Genomic DNA, 15,984 nt, shown 5'->3' on the forward strand with positions numbered 1-15,984 from the left:
TGTGGGCATCTGTTCAAGCGCAGCTCTCTTTAGGTCCAGCCAATTTTCTTTTTAGAGAGAAGCAGCTTCCTTCTGGTAACCCTTCCAAACATGCCATACTTGTCCTGTCTTTTTAATTGTACGGTCATGAACTTTATCATTTAACATGTTAACTGAGGCCTGTAGAGTCTGAGGTGTCGCTCTTGGGTGTTTCGCGATTTCTCTGAGGATTGCATGGTCTGATCTTGGGGTGAATTTGCTGGGACGTCCACTCCTGGGAAGACTGGCAACTGTCTTAAATGTTATTCATAATCTTCCTCACTGTAGAATGATGTTTGGAAATGGCAGTATAACCCTTCCCAGATTGATGGCAGAAAAAATTGCTTCTCTAAGATCGTTGCTGATGCCTTTCCTCCTTGGCATTGTGTTAACACACACCTGAAGGCTCCAGACCAGCAAACTGACAAAACTTCTGCTTTTATAGAGTTGATCACACTTGCTGATGATTGATTAATCAAAAGGCATTTGATTATCAGGACCTGACCATTACTGACCCTCTTAATTCCTATGGAAGCAGTAAGGGTGCACTTAGTTTTTCACACGACTTCTCCATTTTGGCTTAGTTTTCTGTTAAATAAATAATGACACAAGTGGTATACGTCATGTGTTGTTGTTCATCTTAAAACCTGCTAAGGAGGAACTTGGATTAAAACCAAAATGCTGCCAAAATTCCAGGCCAGTCATCAGTTCACTCGCACCAGTAAAATGCCGTGTACACACGCTTTGAAGTTTGTCGTTTATAAATTCTTTATATATATAAAATGTATAAACAAGCATGCAGTTATTTTAGACCTCTTGGTTTCACGCCCCAAAATGGCGCCTCATTCATGGAAAGTGGTCATTTATTTGATAAATTGCTCAAGGGCAGTTTAAAAGAATCACAAAAAAAAGTGATAAATTCCCATTTCAATAAATTCCTGGCAATGGCTAAACCAATAATAGAGTGTCTGAAATGTTTCCTATGTATAAGATCAATCACCCAACATGTTTCATTGACAGTCACAAGCATCCCTCATCTACAACTTATCAATAAAAAACATGCTTTAATCAATCAACAATTCACATCTCCTGCAAATCCATGACTGTTTCAAATTTCTAAAGCTCATTTAGAATAAACAGTCATTTTGAAACAAATTGAAATTTAATTCTTGTAGCGACGCTACAGCCTCTCTGACCCATTTCTATATTTTCACCATACTTTAAATAGCTTTTCAATGTCAAACTCCTCTGCATATCCTCAATGCAGGACTAAGAGATAAATGAGAGGAGAGACGAAGGACGAAGATAATAAGAAAGACATCGCTGTGAACACCTCAGAAGAGAGCAATAACAATTTGAGATCCTGTAAGGTTTATTGCAGACAGATCGGGTCGTTTTACAACAAAAAATTATGATCTTGGTATATTAAGCTCCCACAATCTCCATATTTAATGATTAGAGCTTCCTGAATACTATAGAGAATGTACAGTGATAATGTCTACACAGCTCTATTCATCCATTCACAGAGAACTGCCATAAACACAAAACACTGGCAATGAAGTGAGGACTTACTCATGGGAGCGTGAAGAGCCACGTGCTCCTGATAGGGGTTGAAGTATTTGTACTGTTTTCCACAATACTCACACGTGTAACTTCCCGTTTCTTCAGAACACAAAACACAGTAATTAGTCGACACGCAGTAATTAGCCGAAGACGCATTACCACAAATGTAATGCTTTGGGGTTCATTTTTCCACTCAAACCATAAATTATTAGCATCACATCTGATTTGTTAAAAGGGATAATTCACATGAAAATTAAAAATCTGTCATCATTTACTCACCCTCATGTCAATCCAAACATGTATGACTTACTTTCTGAAGAAGAATGTTTCAACTGTGTTTGTCAATAGGGTCCAAATCTACATTGGAACCCATTGGAGAAAAAACAAAATCTTATTCAGATAACAGATAGGAACGTGTTCAGATCTGCAGTGGCATGAGGGTGAGAATATAATGACAGGGATATTATTTGTTTGGTTTAAGCCTGTGGTTCTCAACCAAGAGGAACTGGAGATAACTTAACGATTTAAAGCAAAGTATTAAAAACAAAGCTTCAAAACAATCATTAAAATAAGCAAGCAAAAAAAAATGTATTTAAAGAACCAGGGTTGGATATGTGAGCCTAATTTTACGTGTGTGATTTCTAGTAGACCTGGAAAAGACATGTAATTAATAAAATCTTAAAGCATATTTATATTGAATATGCAGTTTTGTAGTAATGCCAAGCTCTAAAATATGTTATCGGGTAGAAATTCAGGATTTTGAAAATCCTTATCTATAATCATATTTGACTAGAAAAGTCATGTGAATTCATTGGTTAAAAACAGGAGGAACCTTGAAAATCATTCAGCTCTTAAAACCTGGAATATAATTTACAGACAATAGTCGTGTCGGCCTTCAAATGGGAATGTGAATGATGTGGGGCCTTGGAGTCAAAAAGAGTTTGAACTGCAAATTCACAACCATGATCCTTCATTCAATGTATTGATTGCAGCATATTATTCACTTCAGAAGCAAATCAATCATATAAATCACAAGCAGAACGTCTGGATTATGAAATAATCCTGAATGTAGGAACTCCACCCAGGAGTGATGACTTCTATCAACCTGAACAGAACCACAGCGATTGATTGGCTGACTGTGCTTAAGCTCCGCCCTTAGCGAGAGATCAGTGTCACGTTCATCAGATTTTCAGCTACTCGAATCATTCTGCAGTGATTAATACTGCAAAATTCTGTAGCATCTCATTACTTCTATCAGGGTTAAATTCAGAAACCAAACGTTGCTTTCCAAGCAGTCACTTCAACGCAGCATCAGCAGCTTGTCCATTAAAGTCACCATGAAATCAAAATTGACCATTTTTTTTGAATTTTGCAGTATTTATAATAAATGATTTATCCATGCACATCATTATTTATTTAATTTTTTTTTTTAATTCATGTGCCTCATAATTTTGAACTAAACAAGCATTTTTCCATAAGTAATGTAAACTCTGAAGCTGGCTGTCTCAGGCTTTTGAATTTTCTCAACTTGTGATGATCAAATACACTGTGAAAAAAAATCAGGAGTCGTCACTCCTGGGTTGAGTTCCCAAAGGGTCATCGGCATCAAAATGATCGTCATGAAAGGGAACAGAGATTTTTAGCACTCTTACTTGGTCCCATTTTCTGGTAGGATTCGGTCTCCTCCTTTAGGTCTTCTACAGGTATCACATGGTCATATGGATCTGGACGAAACAACAAAAAGAGGACGCAAAATTAGGTAAGCCTTTTCACCTGATAGCAGACTTGGACGTGTCTCTAAAGATGACATAAAAGTACTGCTTCTCCCAGTGATGGTCTTAATAGTAATTACCAATGTTAAAAACTAGTATTTTGACATCACAAATAGTGGAAGAGTGTTTACAGAGAACAAGTGCAGGGGAAGAGGAGACTTTTATACAGAGGATAATGCATCAATAGCGTCTCAAACACCATCTTAGAAAATTCATCTTTTGTGAAAATGTCACCAGTTTTATTGCAACTGGAGTTACAAGCTTTGCTCCGTAAGTGAAAGAAAATAAGAAAAGAAAATCAACATTCATGATAAGTAATTGATATCAATATTTTCATACATAGTTATCTTCAGCTTTTATGGGGAAAAAAATAAGCTGTTACCATTTATTAGAACAGTAGAATTGACATTAGAACATTAGAATTGTTTCTGGTCAAAATTCTATTGACAATTCAAAAATAAAAATAAAGACAGCTTACTTCATATTTTCCCCTTTAAATTGAGACATTCCCACAAATATTGTCCAAAATAGAGATAAACTTGGTCAATGGTCAGTATTCAACCTTCAGAAAATGTTGACTCAACCAAAATGTAGTATGATGGAACCAAATATATTTTGGGCTGTTTTATAGGTTGTTTGCAATCACGTGGTTCTGGTGACGCACGAAATTCTGGTGGAGGGCAAGCAGTGAAAATTAGAATGGAAGAGATGGGAAAAGTCCTTTATTTGCTGGTTTAGAAAGGTATAAACAGAAAATCACAACATATGTTGGACGCGATCCTTATGTTATGAAGAGGAGCGACTTTTCCGCTGAATTAAAAGACTTTCCTGCCATCGAGGAGACAGATGCAGAGGATGTGAAGCTGCCGTCACGCCGCGTTCAGTTGTAGTCTGGGTTTGTTTATATCGCGCTGCCTTTCTACTAGTGAAGTTAGAGCAGTATTTTGATTTTCTGTCATGATTGTGAAAAATGTCGCCATTGTAGGTCATTTATGCTGAATTGAGATTTGTAATAGGAACTCACGATATCGTTTAAAAAAAATGTGAATATTTAACCAAGTCAAAAAGGTAAGCAGGTATACATATTCATTTAAGTATCCGCAAAACGCTATAAAAGGCGACAACTTTTAAAGTTAAAAAACTGTATAAGTTATGTAAACGATATAAACACCTTCTGGGTTCTCGATTTTATCAATTTGAGCAACCATAAACAACGCAAAACATGCGAATTTTGAGTTTTTGATAGGATTCCTATATAGAAACATCACTCCCTGCCCTCCAGACTCATTCGCGCTGCTGCTGTGACGTCATGTGCACACAACCTATTTTCTGCTTTACTGCATACTTCTAGCTCAAATTAGTTTTGCAAACCTTAAATTGTGTCAATGTCAAAAATGTTGGGACGTGTATGAATACAGTAGCACTCAACTAACCAAATATTGGTTCTAAATATATTGCACATAAATAAAAAGAAAAACATTGGATTGATCCTGGTAATAACTGAATAAATGTTTTAGAAAGTGCATTACTGAGTGGTTTAAATGAAGACTTCTGACTGATTATCTCGATTTCAGATCATTAAAGCGCCTGAACCGACAGGTTTGGGGTGAGGTCTTAGTCTGGATATGGATGTCAAAGGGCCTCATTTATAAAGCGTGATTTGATCTTAGAGTGTGCGTACGCTTAAATCCACGGCAACACTCATATTTATAAAAAACGCCTTTGACGTGGAAAAGTGCTTACCAACACGTCAGGGTCTGAGCAGACGCACACACATTTCCTTGTCAGATTACTGCAGGTTTTTGTAAATCTAAGCTATTCTTGCAGCTCGCCATTCTAAATGAAAGGATTTAGATGATGACTTTTGATCGTTTATATGTAAATGACATTAATTAGGTGTCGTTTACAACACGGAGAACTGAAACCATTCAGCTGAGCGCAAGTTCAAGATCATTTGCGATTTATAGATTTCACATCTGAAAGAGATGCGTACACGCTTTCTGTGTGTACGTTCATTCTATGAATCACACGTACGCACATCTGAGAAATGATCGTACGATCAAATTTAAGACGGTTTCTGTGCAACATCTTATAAACGAGGCCCAAAGTGTCTAGTCTTGTTCTAGGTCTTGACTACAACTCTACCCTTGACTGTTTTTAACAGGCACTTCTCAATAAGTTTTACAGTGTATTACAGTACCTGACTTGCCCGTACATGAATCAACTGCATAATGAGACGTGACATTAACCATGTGCTTACTGACATGCAGTCAATCAAACATAGTTTGGATCTATTACAAATGAAAGGAGGGAAATCACAGCTCACCATCAACTGCGTGGAGGTCTCGGTGCTCCTGAAAACAGCTGTAGTACTTGTATTTCTTCCCACATACGTCACAAGTATAGCGGAAAGAACCTGGATTAGAAAACAAAGACTTCCATGAAACTTTAGATATCATTATGTGATGAGATGCTCGGAAGAACTCTCTCTTTCACAGAGTTTTATCAACTTTATTTAGAAAATTCCAGGACAATTACCCAAAAATATGTCCCACAAATAAGAAAATGTGCAACTCACTATTGATTCCCAGAGATGCTCCTTCTCCTGAAGCAGTGCCCTCGGCCTCTGAATAAAGAGCAAGAAACCACACAAAATACTGATAATTAATTGGTTATAAAACATCTCATTGCAGAAAAGATAGGTTTGTGGAAGAGAAATACTAAAAATAAATATACATATTCATTAACCACCTCAAAAAAGTAATATGCAACCAGTCAAGACCATGCGATAGAAAGACATCTTTTTATCATCTTCGTATTATTCCCAAGTGCCCTGTCAAAACTCAACTAAATCAACGTCAGGATTCAAACTTCCAACTATCCTATTCAAATTCAGTAGGTCAGGAATAGGACGGCACCTGTGTGAGCTCGGACATGCGTCTGAAAGCAGTTGTAGTATTTGTACTTTTTGCCACATACTCCACAGACGTAAGAGCCTGTAAAAGAGAGAACAGAGAATGGGAATATCAGACAAATGTGTTTCTAGTGTTAGTAAGGTGTGTTGTGTAATTACACCTTCAGGCAGGTCACACGGCTGACAGTTTAACACTTTAACAGAAGCTTTGTGCTCAAAGTTGAGAAACTACAAGGTGTTCTTTGGAAAGAGAAATGAAAAAGCAAATATGCATTCATTCAGATATTTCTGCAAATATCCACTTCTCAAAAGAAAAACTGCTTGTTATATAAAGTCACGGTAACCAATATATATTGCAATATATATTTTCCTGTTTTGACCTGACAAGTTTCCTCAGTGCCTTATTTTGATCATACTGAACATTAATTAATTAATATCTCAGAAAATGTAGTGCTTCTTTAATAAAACAAATCTGTCAATCATCAATGGAAAGGGGCGAGATTTTAAGATTGTCAGTTCCTAACCGACATAAAACTTCAAGCTGAAGTCATGTTTTACACCTACACTACTGGTCAAGAGTTTGGGATAATTAACATTTTAAAGGTTTTTGAAAGAAGTCTCTTCTGCTCACCAGAAAACTAAAAAAATACAGTAAAAACAATATTATTGTGAAATATTATTACAATTTAAAGGGGTCCTTGATTATGATTTCACTTTTTTAACTTTAGCTAGTGTGTAATGTTGATGTTTGATCATAAACAACATCTGCAAAGTTACGACAATCAAAGTTCAATGCAAAGGCAGTCATTTTTGATGTTTAAGGACTACAACAAACGGCTGGTAGAGACTACAACGAACTTCTTCCCAGGTTAGTGACATCACAAACCATAACATTTACATAAACCCCGCCCCCGAGAACACACAGCAAAGGGGGCGGGGCCATGTTGGGCTGCTTTAGAGAAGAGGAAGAGTTGTTGTAGTCGAGTGTTGTTGTCATGCCGTCATTTTACGCCGGACTGCTTCACAAACGAGGATCAATTCAACACAAAAGATGAACATGACGGCACATGCTAGTGGATGAGTTGAATCAACTCCACAGCAACTACATCAATTTATCCACTAACCATTCAGAAATGTCTAAAAGTTGTAACTTCTTCCTGAGTCTCTCCATCAGTGTCGACTCCGGTTTGAACAATGTAAGGCTGAACACTTTCCTCATTTTGGCTGCGTGAGACTCTCCAGCTTTGTTGTTGTGGAGCTGTTAAAGCTCCGCCCTCTTCTGGAAAGGGGAGCTCATTTGCATTTAAAGGGACACACAAAAACGGCGTGTTTTTGCTCACACCCAAATAGGGGCAAATTTGACAAGCTATAATAAATGATCTGTGGGGATTTTGAGCTGAAAATTCACAGACACATTCTGGAGACACCAGAGACTGATATTACATCTTGTGAAAAGAGCAAAATAGGTCCACTTTAATTCCAAACTTTTGACCAGTAGTGTATGAGGGATACACATACCACCCATTTGTAGATTGTTTCAGAACCAAAAACCATTTCATACCTTGTGTTTGTGAGTTGCGAGAGCTCCCCAAAACCACACAGATCTCAGCAGGTATGTTGCCGTCACTCGCTTTGCCATTACTGGCCACAGACTCGGCGGTGGAAGCCACCTCTGTCTTTACTGTGACTGGGGGAAGCTTCGGGGAAGTGGTCGGTACCGCTTGTGTGGCTCCTGTTTCTGTGGGGACCACAGCTGTGTCCTTCGGCTCCTGGCTGGGGTTAGGAACCTCCTGACAACTCATGACTCCAGGACTGCTCAGCAAGAGCACAGGAAACTATAAAACACAAAAACAGGAGGTGGCATTTTAAAGGAAAATGTGGGGCAATTAATGCCTTGTAAACTATTAAAGAACAATAAGAACGTTAGAGAAGCAATCAAAACAAATTACGAAACTCTATACAGCAGCATAATCTAATTTAACGTTGAATTCAGTAATGCAGAAGAAGCATACAATATTTCCCTTCTGTGTGGGAGACATTCATAACAGTTCAGAATAGCAGAGATTTATGTTTGGGAGAAGAACTACAACTATATATGTATTGCCCAGAACTCTGTTCAGAGAAATAAAATCAACTTGATACATGTAACTGCAATCTACAGTATATGTGCGGAAGCTCGTCTAGATCTACCTGAGGTGTGTGCATTGAGGGGGAAAGAGAGGCAGTTCCTCCTCCTCAAGAGTAAAATGAGAAATATCACAAAACATGAAAATGAGTAATGTACATATCATGACAACAATATACTAAAAACTGATTTTCGTCTACAAATGTAATTGTCAAAATGATCCCCATTTACACGGATCCACGAAAGAGACTAAAAACGCTGTATTATTCATGTCAGGCCAGTAGATGGCGATGTCACTTTGTAAAGAAACACTACACGCCTATAGACTGAACGCGTAATACACATGCGCATGACATCACCGTTGTGTTTTTGTAGTTTACACAGAGACAATAACAGTAGTGTTTTCAAAAACTTGCACTTTGAAACCCATTTTCAAATGTTCGTGTTTTCAGGCCAAAACACCGCAGTCATGTAAATGAATGGCCAAAATGCATAAAGTTTTCTGTATTTTGTTTTAAATTTGCATGAGTTAAACAAACTTAAGCAATTCATAACACAATGCAGGTTCATATAATGGATATTAGAATAAGTCTTACACAACCAGCTTTTGTTTTCAGGTCTACAACCAATCAACAGCTTGATGTTCAGCTGCGTCCAAAATCGAATACTTCCCTACAACATATTATGCAAAAAACAGAACACCAAAATAGTAGCATGTCTGAATACATAGTATTCGAAAGTAGGCAAAAACACCCTGGATGACCCACTACTTCCTCCGAGATTCTGAAGTGTGCATTCGATGTACACTTTACTATCCCATGAGGCCACAGGACAGGATTTATGAATGACAGTGAAGCGACGCAGCTGATGCTGGTAGGTCATGTGACAGTAACAACATACTATACAACGGTCGAGAAGTAAATTCAAATTCACATGCAGTGTCTATTCAGACATTATGTGATTTGGGATGCAGCAGATGTTTGCAACTTTGACTCATATTAGTTGCTTTCTAAAAACAAACCAGCCACTATCTGGTCTCACTGGTTTTTGGAACATGGTTCCAGCCTAAGCTGGAAAGAGGCATCCTAGGAGCGAAAGACACCCTGGAGGAATTTCCTAGAAAAAGTTGGCAAGGTTTGGGTGATCCTCCATGCTACCCAACCCGTTCCGCCAGCCCGGGGGAAGGTGGCTTGTGCTACAGACCTTTTATTAAAAGAAAGACAAATCTAAAAATATACAACAAGTTTAAAAAAAACAAATTGACTTGCCTTGACTGAAACACTACAGTCATGACTAAAATTTAAACAAAATACAAAACATAAAGCAGTCATTTGTAATTTTACATTTCTTCATAAATAAAAAAGCCAATATATACTTGCATCACAAGTGAGATATGGTACAGTGTGGACAGCAGCTCTTCACAAAAGGAGCCCGGAGGCATTATTATTGCGCACAGGTACGCCGATTCATTTTGAAAACCAACTCCAAACCGTGGTAACTATGAGCAGAATTTCAACACTGTCACCTAATGAGAATTTATTACTCTCAGGCTATTTCAGGAGATGACTGGAAGAGATTAGGCTGACAGCCCTAGTTTCCTTGAACCAGAATACACTGACACATTCCCATCATGAAAAACGCTGGCGTGCCTGTACCACTTTCAAAAATGAGTAATGTGAAAAAAAGAATAATTTCCTTTTTTGTTTGTTTGTTTTTTTTTTTCTTTTTACTATTTTGCATTTAAATGGAATTGGTGAAAAAGAAGAAATATCGCCTCTTAAATTTCATCTGAAAGAGTGGGCAACAAAAAAAAAAAAAAAAAAAAAAAAAGCCTTTTCAATTTATATGCTAATGATCTCCGAATTAAAATTTAATAACTGGGAGATATTGAAAAGCGTACTTGAATTATACAAAAAATAAATCCTGAAAGAATAGACTAAAATTAGAAATTCAGGGCAGCACACAGGCCAGTGCTGAGCCCTTAAACACTTGTGATTAAATTTTTGATGGAAATCAAAATTGCAAAACAAGCAGGAGATGAAGAGACTGAACCTGGTCCATTGTGATTCTAAAAAACTAATTATATACATATATACACACACACATAACACACAAATGCATTTATATAAAATCATTACACTCCTACAATTTTGTGTGTTGTGTATTTATTACTTTAATATTATTCATTGTCATACTTATATAATGTATTAATTCATATTAGGGGTGTTTATCATTATAACATATAAAGGATTAATTTAGAATTAATTACATTCCCTGCCTTTTCGTTTTGTTGGATGTTTCATTATTTCCCCCAGAGATTTAATCGTCCGATACAGTCTCAGAGATCAGAGAAGAGCATGTGTGCAGATGAACAGCTGCTGCGGTCGGGTGTTATTTGATGAAATTTATCCCACCTTATAACCTGCACTGTTATTATTTTACCTGCACCCGATGAAAACTGAGACTGATCTATTCTTTTGGTCATCAAAATGTAATCCGTTTACGCGACTGGAGTTAATGGACCACCAAGCTATTGAAGAGAGCATCACTACCTTGAAGCTGCACTCGGGTTCTTGACTCCATTTTAACCAGTTAAACGTGTCTTATGCAATCATTTGATCAACTTTTGATGTTTACGAGCTGTTTAAATCAAAATGTAATCAAAAAATAAATAAATAAAATAAAACTAAATTAAACTAAACCAATAAACTTTTCTTTTAAAAGCTTTTACTGACACCAGATCCAGCGAACGACTGATCCTGGAATGTGTCTATAGATGTTGAAACTCCGCCTACTTCTTCGTTGCAGCGTTAGCCCCGCCCACTGGTGTGTGAGTGAGATGAGGAGGAGAGAAGAGCGATACAGGACTAAAATAACATTACCTTTCAAAGGATCCTAATGCAGGAATATGGTTATTTATGTTCAACAATGTGAATGTCTCAGTTGAGCTTTATTTATTTGTGTTTGGTTCATTTCACTGTGGATTCTTTGGTAAATCAATCTCATTTCGGCACAAACAGACTTTTACGATATGAACTCGACAGTAATGCAACAACATGTCAGTAACTGTGTTCATTCTAATGCCTGATCTGATATTAATGATTCATGTACAGTCACATTATCTTTGTGTGTGTGTCAGTAAATCAAACCAGCGACTAAACGCTCAACTTCACCTTGTTTCTCTTAGTAGGATGAAAATAATCTATTTAAAGTGTGATTAAATTATATATAGAAAGAGATCAAAGAACGCTCCCTTTACAATCACTGGAGCTGTCAATCAAACAGAGTGAGTTTATCAGTGACTGAGTTCTGGACTCGAGCCAAAACTCCCGTTTTATTCAACAAATCTCTTATTTATATGGTGTTTGCACTGTTAGTTATGATGAAAGCATTCGTTAGTGTGCAGAAACTGAGTTTCAATGACGATTTCACTGCTTTCATGAGCTCAACAACATGTCTGTGATCGACTACAATGTTCATCACTGCAACCTTTCATGCCACGATCTAAATATAATGCTATAGATCTAAATATAATGCTATAGATCTAAATAATCAACACTTTTCATGATTAGTTAACCCTGAGAGCTGTTTCACAGACAAAGATGTCAGCCAATCACAGCAGTGGGCGTTTACACTGAAGTCTCACAGAGACACGCCCCTTAAAACAGAGTGTTTAAATCAGAGGCTAAAATCAGGGTAATAAAAATATTTTTTATTTCTAAATTATGACCATTTTTATGTGAAATGCATACTAACATTATAAGTGCACCCCAGGAAACATTATAAAACAATGCTGTTCATGACTCCTTTAAATGCTTTTTTTTTTTGTCCAGTGTTTACTTAATCTTCCCAACCATGCGCACACACTCTCTACACTGTGCGGAAGTGGTGCCAATGAACTGAAAACAGACAAACAAGTAAGCTGGAGTTTAGTGATCTCCATTGAGATATTCTGCTGAAATGAAAGTGTAAAGTCTGTGTTCCGTCACGAGCCGCTTGAGCCGTTTGCTGCGACTGAATCTGCCATCAAACCTTCTCATCGATGAACTGTAATAAATCCAAACATGAATCTCAACTATATTGTGATTGTATCATCACACAGAGGTTGCGTATGTACATTCACTCAGCAAAGTCTTTTTTATTTATTTTTTTATTTTGCTGCTGTTTTATTAGAAAAAGAGTGTAATTTGGAATTATTAATTACTATTAAGAATTTCACTGTTTTAGATTTTGAGAAAAGTTTCTTGTTTTAAATTCAAATCAGGAAACTAGATGAGGTCAAATAAACCATGCACATGAGTCGGCATTCTCTCGATTTGTGCTTATAGGTGAAAGTGCAAACATTCTGATGAAATGGAAAAAATATTTTCTCAAATGACAACAATCATAGCCATTATTAATTTCAGCAAAATCATGATGATTATCGTTTTAACCATTATGCAGCATAACCATTTTCATTGACTAAATCTAGACTAAAATGCCTGAATGTTTAGTAGACTAAAACTTGACTAAACAAAAACAGAACATGGTTGACTAGATATGATAAAAACTAAAAACCAGCTGATGAAATGAACAACACGCAAGTGGTGCTTCAAGCAACATTTGAATCCACAATTCAAGGGTGTTTGAGTTACTATGTCAAGTAAAGCTTTGTTTTGTTTTTTACAGTTGAACGCGTAGCCTTTCAAAGTAAACTCCATTTGATACCGTGCACGACTGCAGGCGGACGACATAAGTTTGTTACAAAATACTAAACTATACTGGTGACGAAAGTTGCATCACGCGCACTGTACGTGTAAAAGCTGAAGTATACTTTGGGCTTGAGCGTATGGGATTTAGCAAGCACCACTAATAATAAAAAGGTGAGGGAATGTAGAACAATTATAAATCTGCCCAGAACTGGCCACCCTCCAAAGTATCTGGGCAAAAAGACCCACACTAAAGGAGGCCATCAAGAAGCCTACAGCAACTTACAGTCCAGCATGAAATAACATGAACACAATGAAAAATAGAAAGGACAAAAACATATTCCACAGAAGAGCACGGGCTTTGAGTTGGGATGCAGATGTAAATCTGCTGCTATTAAAAACAGTAGACGTGTAAAAAGCAAAAGGAAAATCCATAAAAACATGATCATGAATATTTTAAGACTATGATTGGCTCATGCTGATCCAGTCGCCAATATTTATATTTTCCAGGTAAGCTTATATGTAACACACTGCAAATTGACGGACATTATATTTAGTGAAATACTAAAACACTCATTATGTCTTTTTAGAGCTTGAAAGTCCTATTGATTTTCATTGAATGTGAAAAAGAAAAGAAAAAAACAGCTGAAAAAATATCTTCTTTTGTATTCCACAGAACAAAAGAATGCCATGCGAGTTTGAGTAAATGAAGGAATTCTCATTTTTGGGTCAACTATTCCTTTTAGATTCTGGAGTACGTGTAGGTGACTAACCAAAGCGAATGTGTTCATGTTTGTGCAAAAGGTCAGATTTTCTTGCTTCCACTCAAGCACATAAGATGCTCTTTGAAATATTCACAAAATCACGCTGGGATAACATGGATCATCAGTTTTGCACAATCCCATGGAGAAGTCCATGTCAGCTTCAACCAAGCTGCCATTTAAAGCAAAAACCAGGATATACCAAAAAAAACAAGAAAAAAATACATATACACCGTTTTCATATGCAAGTGCTGAAGCTTCTAATCAAGGTTCAAGGTATTATTGATACCGTGAAGAGAATTAAATCTGCATTACCAACAAGTTGAAAGATTAAAGAAAGAACCTGTTGATGATAGGTTTTTAATTGCTGCTATGAACACTACATTGGCCAAGGTATCATTCGAAAGATTAAACACTTAAAATTCATCCTGTCAAAACCATTCCCATGAAAACGGTTCTTTAAAACCGTTTAGCGAGCTCAATTTTTCTGCTATCAACATCAAATTTGGAACACAACTTGGTCAGACACATGGCTTTGATTTTCTAGCAATTTGAGGTCAAACTATTTTGTATAAGTGTTTAGTTCAGTACATTTGCTTTACGGTAAACTTTGTTGAAGCCGCTTTCACTGAGCGTCTTCTTTAAACGCCAGTGCATTCATGAATTACCACCAATTTATGTTCAGATGTTCAAAACAAGCACTGGCAGTTAAAAGGTTAAATATTAAAATCCATCAGTCAAATGGTTACCACGTCTTAAAGGGATAGTTTATTCCAAACTGAAATTCCTGTCATTTTCTCACCCTCTCGTCACTCCAGACCTGAATGCATTTCGTCTTCTGTGTAACACAAAATTTCATTTACTGGAAAATGGCTCAGTGTTTGTTTTTGTCCATACGATGAAAGGGTGGTTTTGGACCCCAATGACTTTCATTGTATGGGCAAAACATGATTTGATAGCATTTTTTATGTTCCACAGAAGAAAGTCAGTCCCACAAGTTTGTAACAACATAAATAATTTAAGATTAATTAATATATTTAAGTGGCACTTTATCTTGAGGCAGGGATGGGCAGATTAGAGATTTCCCACATCGCAGAAGGACTGAGAATCCAGACCGTGAAAGCGATCTTTCAGTCTTCGGGGTTTAAGCAGGAGTTGTCAGACTGTCGTGAGACAGGTCAGCTTACGTGTGTTCAGACGTTCAGTGTGTGAGAGAGTCACTGGAGCAAAGTTACGGTCTGTGACACCGCAGCTGAACGCCTTCGAGTCGCAATCACACACACATACTGACAGAGCTGTGGGACACTAATGACACACACCAGATTATTCAAATATTCTCTTTTGGTTCAGTGTTGTTTTAGTATCAATATACTATTATAGTTTTTGTTAATATTTTAAATTAGATTTTTCTATTTTCATTTTCATTTTAAACTTTTAAAATGCGAGAAGCTTCATGGAATTGCTCTTTTTTTTTCTTCATTTTTGTGTTATTTTTATATGTCTAAAGTTATGAAATTTAAGAACTAAAATACCTACAATTAAATAAATTAAAACTCAACGAAAATAAGAAAAGTTGTCAACAAGGTGAAATAAAATTATTATATATTATATTAAGTTTTTTGAGGGTTTTTTTCTTTGCATAGTGTTTTCTTATGGTTTTATTTAACAATTTTATTTAACAATTTATTTGAAAAAAATATTTTAAAAATGTATTTAATATATTGGAAAATACATTACCTCATTGTTATATGATATGATATGATATGATATGATATGATATGATATGATATGATATGATATGATATGATATGATATGATATGATATGATATGATATGATATGATATGATATGATATGATATGATATGATATGATATGATATGATGATATGATATGATATACAGTACTGTGCAAAAGTCTTAGGCCACCATTAGATGTTGTTTTAGCAATGATATAATGACCATATATATAATTATTTCTCAGTCTCTTTATTAGAACATAACCAGAAAACACAGTAATTCTGAATGCAGCATTAAAAATCTGAAAAAACAGCTTCTATAGGCTAAGTGTCAAGTATTTAGACCTCCTCTTACACTTGAGCAAAAGCAGTAACGGCTCTCTCGAACCTAAATGGAATGGAAAAGC

At 36.4% G+C, this 15,984-nt stretch overlaps 1 protein-coding gene across 5 annotated transcripts in view; it reads right to left on the reverse strand.

Annotated features, from left to right (window-relative positions):
- The window catches only part of znf618 (zinc finger protein 618), a 37,750-nt gene that overhangs the window by 16,166 nt on the left and 5,600 nt on the right, over positions 1-15,984 (reverse strand). For all 5 annotated transcript variants that reach the window (XM_067407231.1, XM_067407233.1, XM_067407232.1 and 2 more), the window contains exons 3-8: positions 7,829-8,102; positions 6,272-6,349; positions 5,932-5,979; positions 5,680-5,769; positions 3,234-3,305; positions 1,591-1,680 (exon numbers count right to left, since the gene is read on the reverse strand). In XM_067407231.1, coding sequence (XP_067263332.1) covers positions 1,591-1,680; positions 3,234-3,305; positions 5,680-5,769; positions 5,932-5,979; positions 6,272-6,349; positions 7,829-8,069 — 619 coding nt within the window. In that variant the 5' untranslated portion in view covers positions 8,070-8,102. The remainder of the gene's footprint in view (positions 1-1,590; positions 1,681-3,233; positions 3,306-5,679; positions 5,770-5,931; positions 5,980-6,271; positions 6,350-7,828; positions 8,103-15,984) is intronic.

This window comes from Chanodichthys erythropterus, chromosome 13, assembly GCF_024489055.1.
Source record: "Chanodichthys erythropterus isolate Z2021 chromosome 13, ASM2448905v1, whole genome shotgun sequence".
In the NCBI taxonomy this organism is placed as follows: domain Eukaryota; kingdom Metazoa; phylum Chordata; class Actinopteri; order Cypriniformes; family Xenocyprididae; genus Chanodichthys; species Chanodichthys erythropterus.